A 26,385-nucleotide genomic window follows, 5' to 3' on the forward strand; every position below is an offset into this window, starting at 1 on the left:
CACTATCAGTTGCAAAGCAGTTTCTTTTCATTTTTATTTTGGAATAATTTTAAGCTTAAAGAAAAGTTGCAGGGATGCCTGGGTGGCTCAGCAGTTGAGCGTCTACCTTTGGCTCAGGGAGTGATCCCGGGATCTGGGATGGAGTCCCACATCGGGCTCCCTGTGTGGAGCCTGCTTCTCCCTCTGCCTGTGTCTCTCATGAATAAATAAATAAAATCTTTTTTTAAAAAAAGTTGCAAAGATAGCAGAAAGATAGTAATATTAAGGGAAAGTGAGTCAAGGGCATACTATCTTATATAAGCATACCACAACTGTCAAAGCTAAAAAAATGAACACCAGTACATTACTATTAACCAAACTTCAGAACTTTATTTGGATTCACCAGCTTCTCCACTAATGTCCTTTTTCTGTTCCCAGATCCAATCCAGGAACCTACATTGCCTTTAGCAAATTTATTTTCATTAGTTCATTTATCTGCCCAATAGCTCCGTAAGGAAAATACTATCCCCATTCTATTTAAGATAAAACTGAAGCTCAAAGAGCTTCCATCCAAACAAGTGCCATGCAGTTAGCAAACAGCAAAATCAGTACTCAAATCCAGGATACCATGAAGTAAAAGTAATGGTGGAGGGAGGGGAGAAGAAATGAAGATGGCTTAAATGGATTTCCTTTGTGGGAAGAAAAGCTGGGTACCAAGATGACATGGTAAATGGGGTAAGTAGGTAAAATGGTAGTTGAATGGCCTCTGGTTTCTGCAACAAGGAGTATTTCACAAGGTTCCCTCTGTGATGTTGTTAAACATTCTAAGTTTATGAATCAGATATTCATTTAGGGCTAAGACACACTCTAGTCACAGCCAAAAAAAAGATCAGGATTTGTAAATTCTTGTTCTTAATCCTGGACTCGTTTCCAGCTCACTACATGTTCCAAGATCTTCAGGTGTATGTGGTGTAGTGCAGGCTCTTGGTACACACACAGGGCTTTTCAGGCCCCACACTCAGGCACAGCAAAGGCAACTGCCAAGGACAGAAACTTTTTAAACTGAAGATCAGCCTGTAACATACAATGCACAGCAAAGCAGTCACTGTATCTCATCCATAAGACAAAAGCAATGGATTTCCAAGGCAACTAACTGCTCAGTTCTTCACAAGAGGAACCAAAACTAGAAAAATCTTTCATAGTTAGCATGGCATAGAGTCGGTGAGGCTTATATATAAAGAAAAACAACTAAACTAAATGAAAAAGAAAAATTAGATGGAAAACAAGAAGAAAAACTTAGAGACAGGCAAAGCCACACCATGGGAAAGTTCAGTCCTTCTTTGACCAATAGATACACTCACCCCACTTCCATTTATGTTCCAACATGCTTCTAGGAACCCAAAGACTGAAATTAGTTTTGAAAATGTATAAACTGCCAAAGAATATCAGGGAGAAAAAGTAATAGGGCAGAAGGAGCCCTTCAAGACATTAGAAAAACACACTACCACGTGTCAATAATCAAAATCACATGGGAATGGCCCCAAACTGGAAATAAATAAATGAAGTAAGTAAAGAGTCCAGAAATGAATTCTCACTGCATAGGAAGAACATGGTAAGTGATAAACACTAAGTAAAACCATCAGTGAGAAAAAAAATTAGTATTTCTGGAGTAATAGGACCCCAATATAAAGAAAAATTAAATTTAGACTCAGACTTCATTATGTTTATATATGTATTTAGATATACTACTGTACATTCCATTACAAAAATTATTTTGTGACACCATGAAAAACAAAAGGTAAAACAATAAAGTATTTACTCCAGCCACAGCCAAGAGGGAATTTTTTCCACTACCAAAGCAAAAAGTAAAACTACACACATTTTTTTTTAATGCTCAGGCACAATTATTTTTAAATTTTCTATCCCCTTTTCTATAAAAGCCACAGAGAATGAGACAAAATGTAGAATAATATAGGAGGGAAACTTAAAATCATAAATTTAACAGATAAAATTTATACCTAAGTACTTTGTATACATTAAGATGGCTATTACCAAAAAACAAACAAACAAACAAAAAAAAAAAAAAACAGAAAACAAGTGTTGGCAAGGATTTGGAAAAACCAGAACACTCATTCACTGCTAGAGGAAATGTAAAATGGTACAACTGTCAGGGAAAATAGTTTGGGGGTTCCTCAAAAAGTTCCACAGAATTACCAGACATACACCCCACCAACTGTACTCCTAGGTTTATAGACAAAAGAATTGAAAGCCGGGACTCAGATAGATGTACACCCACGTTCACAACAGCATTATTCAATATTATTCACAATAGCCAAAAGATGGGCATGATCCATATGGTCCACCAACAGATGAATGGATAAATAAAACGTGATATACACACGCAGTGGAACATTATTCAGCCTTACAAGGGAATGAAATCTGATACATGCTACAACATGGATGAATCCTGAAAGCATGCTAAGTGAAATAAGCCAGAGACAAAAGGACAAATTATTCCACTTATAAGAGGTACCTAGAATACACAAATTCTTAGAGACAGGAGAATAGGGAGAAAGACAATCATTATATGGTTTCACTTATACGGGGAATATAAAAAAAAAAAAGAGAAAGGGATTATAGGGGAAAGGAGGGAAAATGAGTGGGAAAAATCAGAGAGGGTGACCGAACATGAGAAACTCCTAACTCTGGGAAACAAACAAGGGATAGTGGAAGGGGAGGTGGGCAGGGGGTTGGGGTGACTAGGTGATGGGCATTGAGGGGGGCACTTGGCGGGATGAGCACTGGGTGTTATGCTATATGTTGGCAAATCGAACTCCAATAAAAAAATATACATATAAAAAATATGAACACCAAAAAAAAAAAAAGAGAGAGAGAGAGAGAGAGAGAGAGAGAGAGAGACAGGAGAGTAGAGGAATAGAGGTTACCAAGGGTTGGTGCTGTGCTGGAGGATGGATGGAGAGGAGGAAGTTATTGTTTAAAGTGTGTAGAGTTTCAGTTTGAGAAGATGAGAAAGTTCTGGATGTGTGTAGTGGTAGTGATAGGTATACAACATTGAAACTAAATTACACACTTCAAATGGTTTAATGGTTATGTATATTTTGCCACAATTAAAAAAAAACAACTGTACTAGAATATCTTAAAAAAAAAATCAAATGCTATTAAAAAAATCACACAAGAGGAAAGAAACAGTCAAATGAGAAACTAAATCGCTGAAAACGTGCAATTAGGTTCAACAATGATGTGGCACCTAATAGCTGTTAGCAAAACAAGAACCAGTATTTACACAGTTTCAGGAAAAAACAAACCTCATATACCACCTTATGGAAATTTTGTGCTGCTTTGGAATGTATGATTCCAATCCCTTTGGAAGGCAATCTGGTAATATACATTTGATCTCATTTTTTAAAAGTCATATCCTTTGATTCAAGAACTTTATGCAAGGGGGCGCCTGAGTGGCTCAGTGGTTAAGCAACTGCCTTTGGCTCAGGTCATGATCCCAGGATTGAGTCCTGCATCAGGCTCTACACAGGGAGCCTGCTTCTCCCTCTGCCTGTGTCGCTGCCTCTCTCTGTGTGTCTTTCATGAATAAATAAGTAAAATCTTAAAATTTAAAAAAAAAAAAACTTTTATGCAAGAAGAAGCAAAGCTGTGTACAAAGACATTAGCATTAAGATTTTGTTTTATAATAGGAAAATACAAAAGAATTAAAGAATAAATGAATTCTGACATATTAACTGTGAAGCAGTATGAGGTCACTAAAAAACGTAAACAAGACACAGATAGCATAGAAGCGTGTATAAAAAATAATGGAATAAAAAAAACCCTCACATCCATGCTACATGACTATGATTGTATGAAATTATTCATAAAGACAAAAGCTAACTTTGAGGGTCTCAGGCACTCTACGTATCTTCTATAACTTATTCCTTATAACAACTTTATGAGATATATACTCTTGTCCTAATTTTATTAAAGAAAAAACTTAAGACCCAGAGAGTCATTGGGCCTTAAACACATATTGTATGTGTGTGGGGGTGGGGGGTGGTGGTCAGAATCTGACCATGACCAGTGTGACTCCAGACTATATGCACATGGAAATCACATTTAAGAGAGGAGTAAGAGATGTAATTTTCTTGGATAAAGTTTTCAATAAAAAGTTAGAAAGTAAATCACGGCACACAAGTCTCAATGAAGTGCTATACTGTTTGCCTACTTCTCGATTGCACCACTTCTAAAACTTAGTAATATTACATTTATACAGACAGGCTGCCATTCACTTTCGTTTTATAAAAATGGATTCTTTACAGTTGTGACAACATGAAAAAACCACCTGGAAGTCGGCTCTGTTTTTGCCCTAAATGTCTTTTTCATGCATAACTGCAGAGCATAGCCAAAAAGGCTTGCTAAATAAATCTTGTATGTCTGTGGAAATATTTCCTGGAGGCACAGCTCGCTACCACCACCATGTTGGAACTGGTCCTCACGGCTCTAAGAGCCGCGTATTGAAAGATGAAGATGTCCCCACTCACATCCTTCTTGTCTCCCTTCTTGTCTTGCACTGCCAAAGAGTACGGCTTCCCTGCAAAGGGAAGGTAAGATTTTTGTACCCCTTGGATAGACATGAAAGAGCCTACAAAGTCCAGGCTGGCTGGAAGGCAAAGGTGAACCGTCATCACAGCAGAGAGCAGAGAGACGAGACGGAGGCCAAGGCCTCGGTATTTTAACAGGCAGAAATCCCTAAAATGCAACGATTGTCCTTCACAAATGGGTTCTGGGAACAGTCTGGGCACTCAGATACACCACTATAAAACATTCCCAATGCAGTTTGGGGTTAGAGACATTTGGCTTTCCGAAGACATGGCTGGCACCTGCCTCGTCTGCTGAAACATAATGTTCCTGGAGATAAGGACAATACGCAAAGGTACCTAAAAATAAACGGGGGGAAACACAGATCTGGTCCAGTATCCAGTCGGAGTGACTCAAAGACCATCACCATATAAAGTCAATTTACCAATAGTTTTTATAAGAAAAGCAGGCATGGCTGAAGGAAACCAGTATCAAGTGACGTAGGCCCCTACAAAACAAAGTAGTTTGGTGGCCTGGCCATGGCCTCTAGAAACAAGTGGTTCCAAAAAACCAGTTCCTCTCCCCGTTTGTAAATGCTAGCCCTCCTCGACAAGTGAGCTCTTTTTCTAAGAGAAGCATGTTTACCGGTGCTCATGGAGCTGTATGGGGTTTTCGTAACACAGTCCAGAACCCCCACCTCACCGCCCCTGGAAGCTGGGCCCCCCATGGCTGCTCCACCTGGACGTTCCAGGGCACGGATATGGTGGTTGGCACAGGAGCACCAGGCACGCTGAGATAGAAGCCGCTTGTACTCCTCATCTCCAGCTCATCCTCGTCCTCAGGCTCAGGGTGAGCTAGCTAATTCAAGTCCTGCAGGCAGGTCCCAAACTCCAGGGACAATGTCTGGTCACCACACACGAGCCCAGAAGGACATGCCACTCTACCCTGCAGTCCATTGTACCTAATGGTCTAACTACACTGTAACTATAAGGGGGCTCTGCAACCCTCAGACGGTGCTGCCAGAGAACTGAAAGCCACTAGAAAGTAACCTCACTTGATTTTTTTCTACTCAGTACGTTCGTCTCACAAAGGGCAGTAACAAGACCATGGAAATGCTCTGTGAAGAATGAATGCGGCTCCAGATCTCCCATCTTCACACCACACCTCGGCTACCACAAGCATCTGCAGAGCTATTCCATGTTTACTGATGTAAACATCTGCATTTCTCCCATCTACAATTTACTGAAGCAAACATCCAAGTCCTTTCCCAACTCCTTCAAATTAAGACAAATTACCAAATGGCTGCCAGCCACTCAAGATATGACAATCTTCAATATGTTTAGAAAAGTGAACCTTTTTTTTTTTCCCTTTTTCATTCGACACTGTCCTGACGAGACAGAAGGAAAGCATGACAAAAACTGGTTTGTTTTGAAAGAGGTCCTTCCCTTCCCACTTACAGAGAAGCAGAACCAAGGGCAGAAAAGTTCTCTGGATATGGAAGGGCTACGTATTCTCAAATGGGACAAATACTCCCACTGGAACAACCATGGAACGTGCCCCCCCCACAGACCCTCCCATCTCCCCACCCTCCCAAAGCCACCTGACCCTGGCTCTGCCCCTAGTCAGCATCCCAACCGACCCAACAGTGCTGTCATCTTCTCAAACTCAGCTCTGAGCAATAATACTTAGTCTTCTTTCTCCCTAGTCTGATCATTTCCCTAAATGAAGGAAATAAAAAATGTGTCATATACAAATAAGACAGCCCCCTTCCCCCAGTACTGACAAGAAATGAATTTTAAAAACCAATACTTTTTATTTTTGTGCAAAGCAATATTTTAGAAGAGTACAGTCATATGGAGAATGATCTTGGCTGAACAGAACATGCCAGAGACAAAAGAAGATGGGCCAGTGGAAAGGTTGATGGATCCAAGTTCATTTTAGTATTAGAGTCTCCTCTTGCCCACCCTACATTCTGGCAGCTGGCAGAGTCCTGACTCCATATGAGCCTAGAAGCCACTGCTTTAGTCCAGCCTGGTATTTTGTGCTGTCACTCACCTGTGCCATTGGCCAAGCCACTGTGGGTTGGGTTCTTAACGGGCTGGCGGTGCCGGTTGCTAGTACCGGGGCTTTGCTCACCGGCTGCTGTGGTTGTTCTGGCTGAACCACCTGAATGTCTGTGCGTCCTGGAAATTCAAAATATAAAGTAGACAGATATAAGTCACTGTAAAAAAGAAAGAGGGATGTCCCATCTAAGTCACTGTATTCCCTCTCTCACTATTTATTGGAAATAAGACTTTAAATAGCCCCTCTAGTCTTTGAGTCCACAGAAGCTGGCTCTAAACAGAGACTCAGGTAAGCCTCCTTCTTGGTAATAGCCCAGAAGGCAACATTGGGTAAACTTTTCCACTTGAAGTAAACACATCCAGAGTGAATTGCCCCCACATCTGAAATAACTGGCAAAATATCCTGTGACCATCACATTATTTTTATTGGGCTCAAATGTAATAAATAAACAAGAATCACTGGACAGGCTACAGATGACATAATTCTCCCATTAGGTAAAAAGAGCTCAAAACTCATCCAAATCCATTTTCTCTATAGCTAGAAACATATTTCCCTTGGGAAAAGAAGTCAAGGGGCATTAGACAACTCCAGCCAATGTGTTGACATGTTTTATCTAGAAAAGGTGACTTGATGGTCCATTCAAATAAATGAGGAACAAAGCACAAAGGGATCTACATCACAGAAAATGGCGAGATCTATAGGAGCAGAGAATCTATCTGACAACTTCAGAGAACAGTAGGCAGTATGCATTCTCACAGTCCTTAGTAGCCTGACTTCATTCACTCAGTGCAAATGTCTAACCCTCCTTGCCCTCAGTCCAGCCATTTTGTCAAAGGAGATTATTCTCCTACTTAGTCATTAACTATTAGTTTTCAAGTGGGAGTATTTAAATATTATCCAGGAAAGAAAACAACACCTCTGTCTAGGCAGAGAAACAGAGGTCACAAACAATCTGTACCATGTACATGGGGCAACGAGAAAGACTATCAAAAGGAATAACAATAACAATAGAAGTATAGAACATGCACTGAGCCAGAACGCTACGTAACAGATATCCACGGCATTTTATGCACTTTATGTGTTTTATCTCATTTAACATGGTAACCCTAGAAAGAGCTTACTGTTACTATGCCTATTTTATTTTTCCTTATCTAAAGAAAATAAGCAGTGGAGCAAGCCTCAAATCCACGCAATCTAAGATCAAGAGTCCATGTTCTTTGGTTGGAGACTGGGCGTGGGTAGCCTGGACTGGAACTGAATCCCTTTCCAGGCTATTCTTTTCACTGGGCACACGACCGATGGTGAGATGAAGAGCCCTAATGGAAAAAGGCCTCCCGCTGGGCTACAAGGCTCCATATCGACCAGAACACCTCTGCTTGTGAGACTCTCTTATCCAGTGTGTTGGGACAAGCCCACAATACAACAAACTCGAAGGTTCCTAGGGGAACAAGAAGTGCCCCCACCAACTACCTTCACCAGCACAAGAAACAGACTTTTTCCAACAAGATGGGCATAAGCCAAAATATTAATAGTGATGATCTCTGACTTTTGTGAATATGAATTCCCTTAGCTTTTCCTTTTGTGCTCTTCTAGAGTTTTCTAATTTTCTTTCCTGAACTTGTATACTTTCGAGTAAGGAAAAAACACAATTTTTTAAGGAGGAAAACAATTTTTTTTAGAGCACAACTATAAGAAAGGAAGGAAGGTAGGAAGGAAAGAAGAAACCTAGCAAACTGTGGAGCTCTTCATACCTAAAGACTGCATAGCAGTTAAAAATGGATACAGAGGGCACAAGTGAGCTATGGAAATACAGATTTAATTTGGACTCTCTTTTTCCATCTTATTTTTCCCTGAGCTAATTTCATAAATCAAAAGCTGTCAACCACACCTCAGTCAAGAAAAATATTTCAAAGTCCCCACTTCATGGGAAGAAATGTTAGTATTGAGCATTTTACCACAACTCCTCATCAAAAGCAGAATGAGTCCAGATTAGTTCCAAAGGGAAAGACAGTCCTCAAACACTAGTGAATGTGTGTGTACGTGTTGAGGGCCGAGAGCTTGACAGAGATAAAATTGGTTAATAAAAGGTTTATTTCAGCCAAAAATACCCTTAAAAGGACAAAGAAGCCTCTCTGATTTGGTACACACAACCCACAGCCGAGGGCTGTATCACTCAAGAAGCAGCAGGCTGTGTGGGCAGCATAGAAAAGGCGACACTGGTGTACACACACACACACACACACACACACACACACACTCCCCAACAAGCCCATGATCACTTCCAGTCGAAGGCTCCTTATCCTCCGAAGAGCAGCTGGACTTGACAACAGGGTGGGCCCCATTAACTCTCCTGGCTCCTCCCTCCCTTCCCCGAAAGGGCATGTGGGCAGAGTTGAGAGAGAATACTTTCAGAAATGTTTAACCACTAATGATAGCAGCTTGCCCTGAATGATGGGCTGCAGCAGGGCTGGGATTAGCCTGTAAACCAGGGGCAGCTGGGACCACTTGGCATGAATTGCTGCCTCCCTGGCCACAGCCCACGGCCACCTCCACCCTCCCCCCAACACACACACACACACACACACACACACACACACACACACACACACACCCCAGATTCTTCCCTTACCCTAAATCGGGACTTTCCACCTTTTTTCACCTTGAATTACCTTTAAAATAAGACACTCAGAAAGAAGAGAAGGCCTCAACAGTTGAGGAAAATCTTGTCTTCACCAGTTTCCCCTCTTGGAGGACTCACTCAACCCTTACAAGATGGGATTGTGTCGTGATTAAAAGCTGGCCCAAATGCTGAAACCACACACCAAAATCCAAAATAGTATCAAGACAAAAAGCGAGACGATGGGGTGGAGATGAGCTGGGCTCCACCACAGACAGCCTGGCTTCGGCTCTGCCAGTGACTTCAACTTTGGCCTGATCCCGCCACCATGTTGAGGGTGGGGATGGGCAGTGGCGGTGGGAGCATGGGTGGATTATGTTGCCCCTGGGGCAGTGAGAAGAAGATGGAACAGCAAAATTCCACAACGGATTCAAGTTATCTAGTTACAGAGATTCAGCTCTCCTTACAGCATGCCCCTCTCAGAATGCTGGGGTGATCATCTTTACTTAAGTTCCTCTCTCAGAACCTGAGGCCTCCATAAGAAATCCAGTCAAGGCCAGGGCCCTGGAATTCTCTCTCCACACTCCCAGAAGCAGATCTGCTGCATGTGAAATCCCCCAGTCAGGGCTCTGGGCTGTCCCTTAGCATTCAAGCTTTGCCATTCACAGAGGTGGCCTCAGTCCTCAGCTGTACTCTGACAGCTTGGTTGCTTTGGGACATCTTCTGTCACACTTCACGAAAGCCACTGAATAGCATTCGATCATTTTCTAATCACTAGGTCCTGTTTCAGGGCTAGCAACAAAACAGAAAGGGTCCCTGGCGCTTCCAGGTTGGTAAACACATGGAGATGTAGGTAGAGTACCATGCCTAGAGAGGGCACAGGAGCACTCCACCTTTTCCCCATACCTCACCTTATGTATCTCTTCCATCTGGCTGCTAATTCATATCCTTTATCATACCCTTTTAAAAAGTAGTAAACGTTAAAAAACAAAAACAGAAAGAGTCCCTGACCTCCAGAAGTTTACATCTTCATGGAAATGCAGTGATCTGTAATCTTGCTCAGACACAAACCTGCACCACACTCTACAATGCCAACATGTGAGAGCCACTTGACCAATGAGTGAGCCTGCTGACAACCTGGCACCGTCTCTCCAGCGCAGCTTTGTTGGCCATCATCACATATGCAATAATTCATGTGCAGTAAACAAAACTCTGTTTCTTTGGTTAAAAAAGAGGCTAGCCCTAGCATTGGTAACATAAGTGAAAATAAAATGAACGTCCAAAAAACCAATGGCTCACAAGCCAGAACAAAAAATTTTTTGCCAAATTAAAAGTGGAATTCAAAATTTGATAGTGGCTCAGAATTTGAGATTAAAAAGTCTATCATATTCTTCATGTGGAAATTGATTTTTAAAAGCAGTTGGTAGCTTCATCAAAATTCAAAATTCTTGCTCTTCCAAAGACACTGTCAAGAAAACAAAAAGGCAATCCAGAGACTGGGGGAAAATATTTGCAAAATAAGATATCTGATAAAGAACTGAGATACAGAAAATATAAAGAACTCTCAAAACTCAGTAACAACAAATCAATATAAAAAGTAATCAAAAGATTTTAACAAACATTTCACCAGAGACGATCCAGAAATGGCAAATAAGCACAGGAAAGGGGTTCAACCTCATTAGTCAGTAGAGAAATATGAATTAAAATCACAATGACAGGGGGCACCTGGGTGGCTCAGTGGTTAAGTGTTGGCCTTTGGCTCAGGTCGTGACCCCAGGGTCCTGGGATGGAGTCCCACATGGGGTTCCCCATAGGGAGTCTGCTTCTCCCTCTCCCAGTCTCTGCCTCTCTGTGTCTCTCAAGAATAAATAAAATATTTTTTAAAAATCACAATGGCATACTATCACATGCCTGTTAGAATGGACACAGTAAAAACAGACAAAAGAAGCAAAGGCAGGGAGTACTGAGGAGGATGGACACAAAGCACCTGAAACTCTACAACACTGCTGGAGGGACTGCAACGTGGTACAGCCACTTTAGAAAGCAGTTAGAAAAAGAAAAGAAATGAAAACGGTTTGGCAGTTTCTCATAAAGTTAAATATGCACTTAGCATACAAATCAGCAATCCTACTCCTAGGTTTTTCACCCAAAAGAAAGGAAAACACGTGTTTCCATAACCTGTAGGCAAATGTTTATAGTGACTTTGTTCATAATTTCCAAAACTGTAAACAACCCAAAGTCCTTCAACTAGTGAACGAATGGACAGACTATGGTACATCCATACAAGGGAATAATATTCAGCAAATAAAAGCAAACAAACTAATACATGCAACAACACAGATTCATCTCAAATGCACTACGCTGACCATAAAGACCTGAAACTATAGTGTTTCATTCCAGTTTTATAAAATTGAGGAAAAAGCAAGGCAAATGTATGGAAAGAAAACAGATCAGTGTTCACCAGGGGCTGGAGGTAGAAGGAGAGGGTGCCTACAAAGAGGCACAAAGGAAATTTTCAGGGAGATAAAACTGTGTGTATCTTCTGAGTATGGCAGTAGTTACCGGACTGCATGCTATTGTGTCAAGACCCACAGAACTATACATGGCAAAGGATGAATTTTACTGTACAAAAATTACTAATTTTTAAAAATCAATTTGTATATTTCAGACACTGCAAAAGCAGTTCATCACATGAGAAAAAATAAAAGTGAGAAAGTTTTAAAAGACAAGTAACTTGTGGGAAGATGCTCGAAAAAAAAAAACACAGAAAACAAGAATCTTGATAAGAATGTACTTGAGGTGATATTCAAGACTCTCCAAACACTCTGGTATTAATAAATGAGAGGATTCTTCAAAGGCCAGGAACACACTTCTCCCCAATGTCGAGAATTTCTAGCTGACTGGACACTGGGTGCGGGGCATAACTTTCTATCCTGGTAAAAAGAGGCCTGGGATACAAAAGGGAGATTCTCGGACCTCAGATTCAGGCCCCTTAGTATTTGAGCTCAGCACATGAGAAGTTTCAGGTATAACAACTAACAGTGAGTTTTCCTCCATTTACAAAAACAAATCAATAACTGACACAGAGATTAAAATCACCTAATATACTTATAACCTTTCACACATTCCAATTCAGGAAACTGATATTTGCCTGATGACTTGACCCAAGAGGGTGGCTGTCCTGCCCCTCCTCCAAGGCCTCTTACTGGGCATTGTCTTTTAATAGCAGCATGGAAACAAAACTGAGTGAGGCTGGGCCAGTTTCCAGTAAGACAGAACCAGCAAAAAAACAGGCACTTAAAATAGAAGCACTGAAAGAAAAAAAGCCGGGGGGGGGGGGGGGATTGGGAATTGGTGATGGGAAAAGAAACAGTTTCCATCATTCAGAAAGGAATCGATAAGCAAACCTGCTCCCACCTACACCCTCAATTCTTCCTCTCCATTCAAATGTGGATTCAGGGGAAACAAAAAAATAAGGGAGGGATAAAAAAGAGAGGTGAAAAGGAAAGGTGCAATTAAGAGTTAAAAATGGGACCATTCTAGTCATTCCAAGGGTAATTTATAGCTCCATTCCACACCCTACCTCTAGGTTGCCAGCCTCAGAAATGACAGGAAAGGTAAAAATAAAACTGCTGCCAAGTCCATTCTGCATTTCGGAAAGACAACTGATTTACGTTTGCCCAACCTGGAGTACAGAGCAATCCTCTCAACAGCGGCAGCTTTGGGAGACTACAAGACTCAGTTTACCGAACATACACTACATTTTGATTCATCTAACCTGATCCCATGTTGTAGGTCGAGAATACTAGAAAAGAATGCACAAACACCTTCCCACACATGAAAGGGAGTTGAAGTTCAGGGGAAGTATTAATTCACTTGTCATTCTACCCAGCTGCTGCAGCAGTGGATACCTGATATGTCCCATGGCCTGAGATGGCACAAGGGCACAAGATGCTCCTGTGGTAGGCACTGTGGGCCTCCAGCTTCCCCCGACACAGGCGGAAGCTGTATGGGCAGACCCTGAAAGGGAGGCAGAGCCCCACCTTGAACAGGTTAAGCCAGAAGGGCGTCTCCACCTTCTTCCTCCTGAAATCATCTCTTGTTCGAGCATCCCTTGCACTACAGCCTCAGACCAACAAGGACTATAGGGGACCCTGAGGTACTGGGGTCAGTAGTACATTCGGCAGTTATTTCTGTGTTCTGACCCGACAAGTCACAAAGGCAGAAATCCAGCTCCAAAAAGAGTATAGTATGTTCCTTGGACAGTCCTCAGAGTACCTCCCTGAAGTGCTCCTGGTCATAATCCACAGCCTTTGCTGATCTATTCGCTTGGCATACGCTTTTCTGGATGCCCAATCCAAATCCTGATCTATATGCCTCCTCTCCCAGGCTATAGTAAATTCCTTTGCATTCTCTCACAAAGCATTCTAATTTTTCCCTTTGTGGCACTTCTACTTGCAATTATGTATTTGCGTGTTTATTTGTTTGATGTCTATCTTCAATAAGGTCCATGAGGGCAGGTACCATGTCTCTTTTGGGACTCTTTGCATAACCAGCACCCAGCACGTGCCTGGCCCCACAAGAAGGCATATAAACTTTTTTGCTGAATGAATAAAAGCAGCAGGCTGTCGAGTTCAAAAGCACTCTTGGGCCTGTAATATCTAGTACCGCCTATATTCTTTGCAGTCCAGTCACTCATCACCTCCTCATCTCCCGCCATCCCTTTAGAGAATGGAATCTATGCCCGGGGATGGAATCCAGAGTCTAAGAGGTAATTGAGAAGCATCAGAGCTACCGCCTTCCCGAAAGACCAGCTCCAAGCATCATGTGAAAACATTCTCTAATATCAGGGTCTAGACATAAAAATCATTTCACTAGACTCATGCCCACACACATATACTAAAATTGTGAGACAATCTCCAAATCCAACCAAGTTTTATTTGGTGTGGGTTTTTGTTTGTTCTTGCTGTAATTTTCAAGCACACTCTTAACAGGTAAAGAGTAGGCGAGTGACAAGACGTGAGACTCTAGAGAGACACCTTCTGCGGCAGATGGAGTTTCTAAAATGACCCCTCCTCCCAAAGATACCCCACCTTAATGCCTAAAACCAGTGAATTAGACAAAAGATCACACCTTTGATTATGTTATACAGCACAGGTGACCTTAAGAAATGGGAGTTCATACAAGCAGCCTGATCTAACTGCACAATCTAAAAGCACTATGCTTTCTCTAGCAGGTGTCAGAAGTAGAGAGCAAAAAAGAAAATCAGAGAGACCCAAAGCTCAAGGGGGCCCCTACATGAGAAGGAATGCAGGTGGCCTTACAGACCTGAGAGAGGCCCCAGTTAACAGTGAGTAACTACACCAGCAACTAACTAAAGTCTACCAACCACAGGATGAGCTTTGAAGCAAAGCCTTCCTTAGACTTTCCAGATTAAATGCAGCTTGGCTAACACCTTGATTTTGGCCTTGTGGGACTCTGAGTAGACGAGCCAACCAGGCAACACTGTGCTGCAACAGAACTGCGAGCTAAAAAAACATGATCATTTTAAGCCCTAAATTTGTGGTGATTTATTACACAGCAGTAGAAAACTGATACAGCCTCTCAATACAAATAACTGTCAATTTCCAAGCCTTGCCCCAATTCTGATTGCCCTATTTGAGTTCAGAAGGTCTTATGCAGCAGGTGTGGTACAGCTCTATGTGGTCAGGGCTCATCTCACAGCAACTGCATTTCTGTGGTGCGAAGTCCTTTATGAGACACACGTCTAAGATTCAACAATCACTTGGGAATTTCAACTGTATATAAGTGAGGTAGTACTGTTCTTAATGGGTAAGTATCATTCTCTTCCAGTAGAATTCAGGTACAGGGACTTTATATATTCTTTTCCCCAAAAAAGACATATTTATGTGTCAACTTATGTCTGATTGCAATGTCAACCTTAAAAGTTGCAAGGATTTGAAAAGAAAACTCCACGCAAAGGGCCCAATATGGGAATATCAGTCATGAAGAAAAAACAGACAGAACAGGAGAGACTGAGCGGGCAGTGGGAACCCACCATGCTCTTGGCGGTTAGGCTCAGCCTTGGAAAGCACAAGGCAGTCCTGATAAAAAGTCTCCCCTACACCCTGGGCCCCTGAAATCATCACTTCTCAGGAGTCGTGGCGCCAAGGAATGTAAACTAGTAGCAAGACCCACCCCGAAGTTTTGGCAAATAAGGACCAAGAACACAAGACTCTTTCAACTCAACAAATATTTATTGAGCTGCTGCTACGTGCAGCAAGGCACTATTCTAGGCTCCGCTAAGGACAGAAAGATAAATAATGCACAGATGCCTTTAACATGGTATTTGGCTGCAAATCTGGCGCCACTCCCCCTGCACCCTCTCCCCTTCCAAAAAGAAGTAGATGGAAGAAGTTACTCCTCAATAGCCTGCAGTTCATTCTTTTCTAAGCGTAAAGCAAAACTGAGTAATAGGATTTAAAACATTTTTAAACCTTTTTAAAGGTAAAAATTTGAAAAAAGAAAAAAAGAACAAAAACAACAAACAAATCTGGTCTTACTTTCTCCTTCTCCTTCATAAAGTAATTATTTGCACTACATCCCACCCTAGGTTTTCACTAATCTCATCTTTTTAATTTTGTGTCATTTTGCCACTAAAATGCTATACTTTCAAACGCTATTTATCTACACAAAGTAAACTCAACACATTAAAAAAAAAAAAAACCAACACATTAGATGCGCTAAAAAGTAAAGTCAAACAAAATCTGCAGACAGGGAGCAAGTGAATAAGTTCCCATTCTCTTTACACCGCTGGATGCAGAATTTCACAGTCCATTGTCAAATAATCAGCGAGTCTAAGATGACTTCAATTCATCAAGACCAAGAAAAGGCACAGCAAACACAGGCTTAAAGTGCAAAGTCAGCCTATAAATACGAAACAAAACAAAGAAGGCAGGACTGACAGAAACTGAAAAGTCAAGAGGATGGTGAAAACAACTCCTAGGATATCAAGAATCAATGACACATAAATGGCCTGTGGCAGTTTCAAAACAGATGCTATCATGCTGGTGTTTTAAAAATTTAGTTAAGGGATCCCTGGGTGGCTCAGCGGTTGGACGTCTGCCTTTGGCTCAGGGCGTGATCCTGGGGTCCTGGGATCGAGTCCCACATCAGGCTCCCTGCATGGAGCCTGCTTCTCCCTTACCTGTATCTCTGCCTCTCTCTATATATCTCTCATGAATAAATCAATAAAATCTTAAAAAAAAAAAAAAAAAAGAACAAACCCTATGGGGTGCCTGGGTAGCTCAGTCAGCTAAGTGTCTGACTCTTGGGATGTCTGGGTGGCTCAGTGGTTGAGCGCCTGCCTTCAGCCCAGGGCATGATCCTGGGGTCCTGGGATTGAGTCCCACATTGGGCTTCCTGCATGGACCTGCTTATCCCTCTGCCTGTGTCTCTGCTTCTCTCTGTGTCTATCTCTTATGAATAAATAAAAATCTTTAAAGAAAATGAAAAATATAAAAATAAAAATTCAGTTAAATGACACTGCAAGCAACCCTACCCAAAATACAAGGAGCAAAAAAGTTGAAACTAAATGGGTGGGAGGAAAATATGCCAAGCAAATACCAAACAAAAGGAAGCCGGGATAGCTATGCTAATGTCAAACCAACAGACTTTTTAAAATGATTTTTACAAATAAGGTATAATTTACATAGAGTAAAATTTACCCTTTTTAAGGGTACAGTCTAACAAGTTGTAACAAATGTATACAATCATGTAACAACCACCACAATCAAGACACAGAGCATTTCTATCACCCCCAAACATTTCTGGTGCCCTTTTAAAGTTAATCCCACCACCCACCCCATCGATTCCTAGAAACTGCTGATTGGATTTCTATCCCTATAATTTTGCCTCTTCCAGAATGTTATATAAATGGATTCATACACAATGTAGCCTTTTGTGTCTGGCTTCTTGCACTTAGCATAATGCTTTTGAGTGTCATCTACATTGTTGTAGGTTGTTCCTTGTCATCGTTCAGACCAAATCAATTTTCAGAGAAAAAGCACTAAAAAAAGAGGATTGTGAGATAAGGATATAAAGTTCAATTTGCACATAAACCATATTTCAAATTAATAGCATGGATCCAATAAAATAATCTTGCAATGCATAAAGCTTAAGTTCATGGACACAATCCAGCCCCACCTATTGCTGCCCTCATCTCCTATTTTCCCACCACTCCCTCCACACCAGTCCAACTAGCTTCCCTACCCTTCCTCCAACTCTAAAGGCCTTGGCAGAAGCCATTCCTCTGGCCCAAATGTTCTTCCTCCCAGATATCCTCATGGCCAGCCCTCATCCTCAAATCCTTGCTGAAAGGTCATCTCCTTAATAATGCCTCTCCTGACTGCCTTATTTATTTCTGCATCTTGTTAAATAATACAGTCATATGTATAGTTGCATGGGTCAGATTTATTTTTTAAATAATAAAGATCAATAAAGCCAGAAAAAAGAGGAACACTGGGATTCTGCATTAGAGAAGCCAAGGCACAGGATGTTTCCAGAAAGAACTAATCTGCAAGGCTAAACCTGCAGATAGGTCAGGTGGGCCTTTGTGGCTATAATCTTGGCAGGATGAGAGAACCAGATGCCAGAATGAAGTGAACTAATACACAAGGGGAAATAAGAAGGGAAGCCCAAAGAACATTGAGACCAATATCTTCACTATATTTTTAAAAAGTTAAGGGTACATAATAACTTCAGAACACTGTGATACATGAAGCATAATGCTATATAAATTCTGTACTTCAGTTCTGGAACTATTTTCATCTAATACAAAACTTACATGTACAATTGTTTCAGTGTTTGAAAGGAGTCATTCTATCAAGACTACTGAGTGCACCATTGTACAGACAGTCACCAAACTAAACCCCAAATCTCCACCTCCACAGAACCCGGAGCTTTCATAAAGCGTCGAGTGCCAATAGAATCCGAAAGGAAAACCCTAACCTCATCACACCACACTACGCCACAAGCTGGCATAAGCAACCCCTTTCCCTGCTATCCCCATCTGTCCAAAGCATCTGCCATCAGTTCTCTTCTGCTCTTTAATCACCACAGGCTCAAGCTGCCGAAGCTCCCATAACTAAAAAGTGATTTCTCCAAGACCCATACTCTTTTTATTTGTGTCTCTGTAAGTCCTTTCCCTTTCAACTACAATTTTCTAGAACTGAGAAATCCCAGAATCCAGATACAGATATGATTAAAGTAGAAACATCACCACTGTGCCCTCATTGTGGTGACCCTTATAATGGCCCCATCATTCAATGTCACAAATACATTTTGTTTTGCCCTGTATCTCTTAAAGTTTGGTTTTCATTCCTCTCCCTGTGGATATACTTTCACAGTGTGACTGCCCCACAGCCACATGGGCTGCTCACGCCAATCCCATCTATTACAAAGGATGCCATTTTAAAATAACAGCCTCATAAGCTCCTCCCCTCCTGCATTTCTTATTTCCATGAATTACATCACAAAATGCTGAGCCCTCTCTATTCTCACTCATCCTTCACTATTTCATCAGTCCTGCTCAATGATTACACCTCCTAGGTATTTCTAGGTATTTCTCTTAACTTCTCTCCACTCTGCCACTGCTCAAGGCCAGTTCCTACAACCATCATACTTTCGGTCCGTGGTTCTTATCTCAACCTCCACTGTGGCAGACATTCCTGCCGTGTTCTGTTCCACATGTCTCTCCCTTTCTCTCCACTCACTCAGGGGCTAGAAGACTCTCAGATTCCCTTGCAGCTAAGTTCTGGAAGTGATGCAGATTATACCAATGAGAAGCTCTTGCAGGAGATGTGGAAAGCAGAAAGAAAGCAGAGACGGTTCCTCTTGTGGTGCTGATGGCTGGCAGGGGCTCTGGTGGACTCCATTCTTCACTGCTTAGACACCAGCTTCCTGTGTGTGAGGCAGCTACAGGGGCAATAGCAGTTTCCTGACATCTGGATTACAGATGCAAAGCTGGGACCTTGAAACTAAGGATGAGGAAGGTCACACTTCCCTCCAGCCCATGTAACGACTTCAGTAAACACCCTATTCCTCAAATTAAATCCCTTTCTGCTCAAAATACCTAGAGTGGCTCAAAACTCAGTGGTTTGCTACTTCCAAAGAATAAAATCTAAACTTCACAGTAAAGCATAATGACCCTTTATGAACTGGTCTTGCCTTCTTACCATCTCCCCTAGCAGGGATCAACAAACTGTCTACAAAGGGCCAAAGAGCCCTTTATTTTCAGGCTTTGTAGACCATCCAATGTCTGTCACAACTACTTACCTCTGCCACTGTAGCATAAAAGCAGCCACAGACAATATGTAAATATATAAGCATAGCTGTATTCAAATAAAATATTATTTTAAAAAAACAGGTGGTCAAGAGAATTAAGACAAGCCACAGACTTGCAAAAGAAGAAAATACTTGCAAAAGACACAGCTGATAAAGAACTGTTATCCAAAATATATGAAGAACTCTTAAAACTCAATAATTGGAAAAGAAACCACCCAAGTGAAAAATAAGCCAAAGACCTGAACAGGCATCTCACCAAAGAAGATACACAGGTGACAAGCCTATGAAAAGATACTCCATGAAAGGGGAACGCTTTTGCACTCTTGGTGGGAATACAACTGGTGTAGCCACTCTGGAGAACAGTATGGAGTTTCCTCCAAAAGTTACAAATAGAACTACCTTACAACCCAGCAATTGTACTACTAGGTATTTACCCAAAGGATACAAAAACACAGATTTAAAGAGGCATATGCACCCCGATGTTTATAGCAACATTACCAACAATAACCAAATCTACGGAGAGAGTCCAAATGTCCATAGACTAATTATTGGAAACCTACGAAGAGAGTCCAAATGTCTATAGACTAATTAATGGACAAAGAAGATATGGGGGGGTGTACATAACCATAAATATGTATAAAGATACAAACATGTATATATTTATAATGGAATATTACTCGGCCATCAAACAGAATGAAATCTAGCCACGTGTAATGACACAGATGGAGACAGAGTATATTATGCTAAGCAAAATAAAGCAGAGAAAAACAAATACCATATGATTTCACTCATGTGAAATTTAAGAAATAAAACAGCTGGGATGCCTAGGTGGCTCAGCAGTTGAGTGTCTGCCTTGGCTCAGCATGACCCTGGAGTCCCAGGATTGAGTCCCTGGAGTCCCAGGATTGAGTCCCACATCGAGCTCCCTGCATGGAGCCTGCTTCTCCCTGCCTGTGTCTCTGCCCCTCCCTCTTTCCCTCCCTCCCTCCCTCCTTCCCTCCCTCTCTCTCTCTCTCTCTCATGAATAAATAAATTAATCTTAAAAAAAAAAAGAATAAACTGAGGGTTGATGGACATTAAGGAGGGAACTTGTTGTGATCAGCTCTGGGTGTTGTATGTAACTAATGAATCAGTAAATTCTACAAGTGAAACCTATTTTACTGTATATGTTAACTAACTAGAATTTAAATAAAAACTGAAAAAAGAATTTAAAAAAAAGATGTTCCACATCATATGTCATCAGGAAAACACAAATTAAAACAGCAATGAGATACTACTACAAAGCTATTAGAGGGCAGCCCGGGTGGCTTAGCAGTTTAGCGCCGCCTTCAGCCCAGGGCCTGATCCTGGAGACCCGGGATCGAGTCCCACGTCGGGCTCCCTGCATGGAGCCTGCTTCTCCCTCTGCCTGTGTCTCTGACTCTCTCTCTCTCTCTCTCTCTCTCTCTGCCTCTCTCTCTCTCTCTCATCTCTCATGAGTAAATAAATTTAAAAATCTTTAAAAAAAAAAAAAAAAGAGCTAGAGAGTTGACTGTGGTTGCTTTGTCCACATCTTCACTCTCATTTCAAAAAAAAAAAAGGCTATTAGAATGGCCAAAATCTAGAACGCTGACAACATCACATGCTATTGAGAATATGAAAAAACAGGAGCTCTCATTCATTGCTGGTGGGAGCGCAAAATGGCACAGCCACTTTAGAAGACAGCCTGGCAGTTTCTTACAAAACTAAACATATTCTTACCATATGCTCCAGCAAGCACACTCTTTGGTATTTACCTGAAGGAGTTGAAAACATGTCCACAAAAAACCCTGCACACAGATGTTTACAGCAGCCTTCTTCATGGCTGTCAAAATGTGGTAGGAATCAAACCTGTCCTTCAGCAGGTGAATGGATGAATAAACTGTGGAACGCCCAATGGAATATTACTCAGTGCTAAAGAGAAATGAGCTCTCATGCCATCAACAGACATGGAGGAGGCCTAATTGCATATTACTAAGTGAAGGAAGAGAAGCTGAGCTACATACTTTACAATTCCAATTACAGGACATTCTAGAAAAGGCAGTTGTTTTGGAGACTATAAAGGAATCAGTGGTTGTGGGAGCTAAGGGGGAGGGAAGGATAAACAGGTAGAGCACAGAGGATTTTTAGGGCAATGAAACTAAGCTACACGCACTATAATGGTGGATAAGTGTCACTATAAATTGATCAAAACAAAAAAAATAAATAAATTCATCAAAACCCTTAGAATGAATGACACTGAGAGTGAACTGTAATGCAAACTATGGACTCTAGGGGATAAGGATGCATCAACCAACGTAGGTTCATCAACTGTTTAACACATGTGCTGTGCTAGTACGTGATGCTGATAGTAGGGGAGACTGTGTGCACGTGGGCACAGAGGTTTGTGGAAAATCTCTGTAGCTTCTGCTTAATTTTGCAGTCACCCTAAACACTGCTCTTAAAAAACAAACAAACAAACAAACAGGTGGCATCCTGGATTTGGCCTGTGAACCAGAGTTTGCTAGAACCATCACCCCAAATATCTTACATTTCGACATTAGCAAATGACTAATATTTCCTCAAATATGCTAGGTTCTCTTTACTCTGTCTTGCCTTTGCCCACACTGTACTCTCTTCCTGGAGGGACTTCCCTTACCCTGATGCCACTGGTCTGCAATCTCCTTCCAAAGTACAGTTCACACGTGGGAGGTCTTCCCCAAATTCCCCAGGTGAATTCAGGTACACTTCCCACGATCTTGCAAGTGAACTCACCACCACCACAGGGTCTCCCGCACTACACCATCACTTTTGTGTCCGACTCCTATTAGATGCCAGTCCGTGATCATGGGGATCAGGGCTTTCTATCTCTTGGTTACCATAGCCTACCTCAGAATCTGGCGTTCTTGTCTGTGGAAAGAAAATTGCTTTCAATTGCAGATATCTGTCTTAACCTTCTCCTAGTTCATGAAAAGTTCACAACCAGCTTTCTCTGGCACACACCACACTTTTCTAGGCTCACAGAGAAGAACTGCTTTTTTTTTTTTAATATTTTGCAAATTTTATTGGAATTATACTTAATTTGTTAATTAATTTGGAAGAAATGGACTTTATAAACACCTATCCAAGAACATAGTCTATTTACTCAGGTCTTTTACACATCTTTTCAGTATTCTTCAGGTAGTTCTTATAAATTTGTTTTTACTGCAGCCAAGAATACTATGTTTTTCATTATGTTTTCTAACTGATTATGCTAGTATGCTGTTCTCCTGTGCTGGTGTGTTTAAAAAAAAAAAAAAGCACTGATTTTGTTTATCTTGTCTGCCCACCTTACCGAAATTTGTCATTAGTTCTAATTTGTGTTTGCAATTGATAATCTTGGATGTCTAAGCACAATAACTACCTATGAAATACACAGACCTGGATAGATAAGTGTGTAATAACGTATAGTGCAGAATTTTAATTGATGCAAAATGAGTAAGTTAACGTATAAATGAATGTGTAATAAACCTCCATGATTACTTTCTGATGCCTTCCTTTAACAACACAGTGAGTCCCCTGTCTACAGCCTCAATCCTCTTCCATATAAACCAACCACCCAGAAAAGAATCCCTTGTAAGCAGGGATCGTGTCTTAGTTATTCCTAAAAGAATAAATGAATTACTTATTTCTCTTCTTACTCCTTTCGCTTCCTCAGAAATCCTTAGGCTATACCCAGATGTGAAGTAAAAGCTGTTGAGCCTGAATGAAAACCGTAAAGGTGTTCAGTTGCATTTCATGGCGACAAGGTGACATCTCTAAATAACTACAGTTTCAAGTCAAGTAGCCTTTAGTCATCTCAACTGAAGGAGAGGTAGCAGCAGCCAACAATGACTGAGAAAATGGCCCAGGGCCCAAAGGCTCAACTCCCCTCCTGTCCGTCCCTCTGTCCCCATTAGCTTTGCTTCCCAAACCCTCCTGGCCCTCCCAGGGCTCCCAGCAGTGTTCCCAGCAGGCTCACGCCCGGCTGAGTTTATTTTTCTTTCCTTTCTGGGCTAGGCTGTCTCAGACACAGCTGATGAGCTATTTAGAGCTCACCAGAGACCTTGGGGCTTTGTAAGTCCCCGAGACGATAACTCTTTTAAATCTTCAGAGGTCATTAATGCCAAGGCAAGGGAATCAATAAATTTCATGTTTTCATCAAAGCAGGACAAAAAGGAAAGAGGAAAGGAGGGTGGATGAAAACTCTATCATAAGAGGTTCTGAAACTTTTACATGTGAAAGAAGCACAGGGGAACATGTTAAAATGCAGGGTCTGATCAGCGCTGGCCAGTACTCGTAGCTGACAATGGACGTGGGCAAAGTGCAGGCCTCCCTCCCTGCACACCAAACACACAGAGGCACATATATCTGTGCACAGCCACATACACTCTCACACAAAACAAAGATGTACACACACAACAAAGGAAAATTAACTGCTTTAGCTCCTTACAGCTTCTTCAATAAGATTTTTCAGGCTTCAGATCTGTTAATGAAAAAATTCAATGCATTTTTGTCTCCCTATGTCCCTATATAACTGTGGAAAATCTACCGAGATTCTTGACTGAGCAGCGAGTTAGTCAAGTCAGAAGGAATCCCAGGCTGTGCTTGGAGGAGACAGCCCTGTGGGTTTCAGGGGCAAGCTGATTTCACCCTTAATGCCCCGATTTCATTAGAATCACCAGGGAGGGAAAAAAATTCACAGGTGATAGAGCATCAGCAAAGTACAGAGGGACTCAAACATCCCGACTTTCTACTCTCCAGTCTCGAATTTCACACCCATTTCTAACCCAGCAGTAACTCTGAAGACAGCTGCCAGTACCAGGGCGGATCCGTCTGCTGGGTCCTTTCCCACCTCGGATGCCCCACTGGTGGCTTCTCTCGTTCACTGTTGGCTCTGTCAACTAGTCAGTCCCTGAGATACTGTACTGAACCCTTGGACAAGGGACAACAGTCTCTCTGCCAAGTCCCCCTCCACTTTCCCCTGGGTCTTTCCCTCCACACGCAGATCTCTCTCTGAACGTCCCATAACACTCATATTTTTGCCTGTTGCATACAGGTCTCCTGTACCACGAAGCCTGGGAACTCGCCATGCAAAGTCAAGACCATGCTTCTGGCAAGCCATGTGCAATGTGTGCACAGTCCCAGGCACATATCAGATCTTTAAAACCTGAATTGACTCAGGCACAGTTCCCAAAGCCAGCCCTCATTCCAGCAAAATAAAATAAACGCTGGGGGATTATTAAAGGGTGTGGTAAGTACTCCCCATGCCAACTAGCACACACCCTCCCAGGGGGCTCCATAATGCACCAGGCACTCTCCACTGCTGCGCTGGAATAAGGAACATTGGCTGAGGACACAGGGCAGGATGGCACACTCACAGAATCCTGGGTATGCCACGTAATTGCCCCCCCCCCCCCCGCGCCAATCAAATGCCAAATTGTGTTAGGTCAGCCCTCTCAGGCCACCAAGACCAGTTTTGGACACATTGTCTGGCAGTGACCGCCTTTCATCTGGAACCCATTCCCCTAACTCCCAAACTAAATTCTCAAGGCTGAGATTTCGAAGTGACAGGAGCACAACCTAGGAGCCAGTGTGGAGCACTGACTTAGAATCCCTGGCTACTGTTACAGAGATAAACTGGGCAGAAGAGAAATCAGTGGTGGTTACAGAGCCCAAAGAAATCCTAAATTCTAACATCTGCCTCAATAGCAAACAACAGTCTCTCCAACCTAAACCTAACCTAAAACCACTGTTCTCGGTTTTAACTTTATATAAATGACATCATACTGTATTTTTTTTCCTGTGACCTGTTTCTATTGTTCAACATTCTATCTCTGAGATTCCACCACATGGATGCAATGATCTTTCACTCATTTTTTTACTATGGGATGGTATTTCATTGTAAGACTATACAACAATTTATATTTGTTTTACTCAACCAGACCCATGACTGCATACTAATACGGTGTATCTACGAATCAATTTATGCCACATGATAAAATACCTAGGGATGTTTCACCCAATTATTCTTAAAGAGTGGGTAAGATCCCACTGAAAAATAGAGCGTGGAGGTCTTATTCTGCAAGCAAATGGTCCCTTTACTGGATGACCTTGGGTAGATGAACCCCTAAATAAAACCCTTACATGGTTCCACTTTGATAGCTTAATAAAGCAGGGGAAAGGAGAGGAAAAGGCTGTTTGACATCTCTATCTTCACCTTTAAAAAAATAGATTTTATTTATTTATTCATGAGAGACATAGAGAAAGAGGTAGAAACAGAGGGAGAAGCAGGCTTCTCACAGAGAGCCTGATGCAGGACTCGATCTCCATACCCCAGGATTATGACCTGAGCCGAAGGCAGATGCTCAACCAATGAGCCACCCAGATGCTCCCACAGTCTTCACCTTTGTGGACATCTCAAAGCATCTTTGATCATGGTGAGTAGCACCCCAGTCCAAGAAAAACCTACCCATCAGACAGCAAAAGCTAAATATTTAGTCTAGGAGGCAGCAGGAGGAAGCCCATCCTCTCTATCCCAGGAAACCTAGGACAGCAGAGGATTGTCCTTGAATCCTAAAGGCTTGATTCATCACCCTGCTAATTACAGTCCTTGATGCAGAAGCATCAGCCATGCCACACTTCCAGGTCCGCAGGTGAGGAAGGAGGTATGATGGAGACTCTCTAGAGCAAAGGAACCCACTGCCACTATCCCCGAGCACTCCCAGCACACACGGCCCTCAGACTGACAGAGCTCAGCTCAGTTAATTCCGACAATG

General features: G+C 42.0%; 1 protein-coding gene across 3 annotated transcripts in view; it reads right to left on the reverse strand.

Moving 5' to 3' along the window:
- WWP2 (WW domain containing E3 ubiquitin protein ligase 2) overlaps positions 1–26,385 on the reverse strand; it is a 143,062-nt gene that overhangs the window by 47,102 nt on the left and 69,575 nt on the right. For all 3 annotated transcript variants that reach the window (XM_041770956.1, XM_041770958.1, XM_041770957.1), the window contains one exon: positions 6,622–6,749. In XM_041770956.1, the coding sequence (XP_041626890.1) occupies positions 6,622–6,749 (128 nt within the window). The remainder of the gene's footprint in view (positions 1–6,621; positions 6,750–26,385) is intronic.

Source organism: Vulpes lagopus, chromosome 10, assembly GCF_018345385.1.
Source record: "Vulpes lagopus strain Blue_001 chromosome 10, ASM1834538v1, whole genome shotgun sequence".
Lineage (NCBI taxonomy): Eukaryota > Metazoa > Chordata > Mammalia > Carnivora > Canidae > Vulpes > Vulpes lagopus.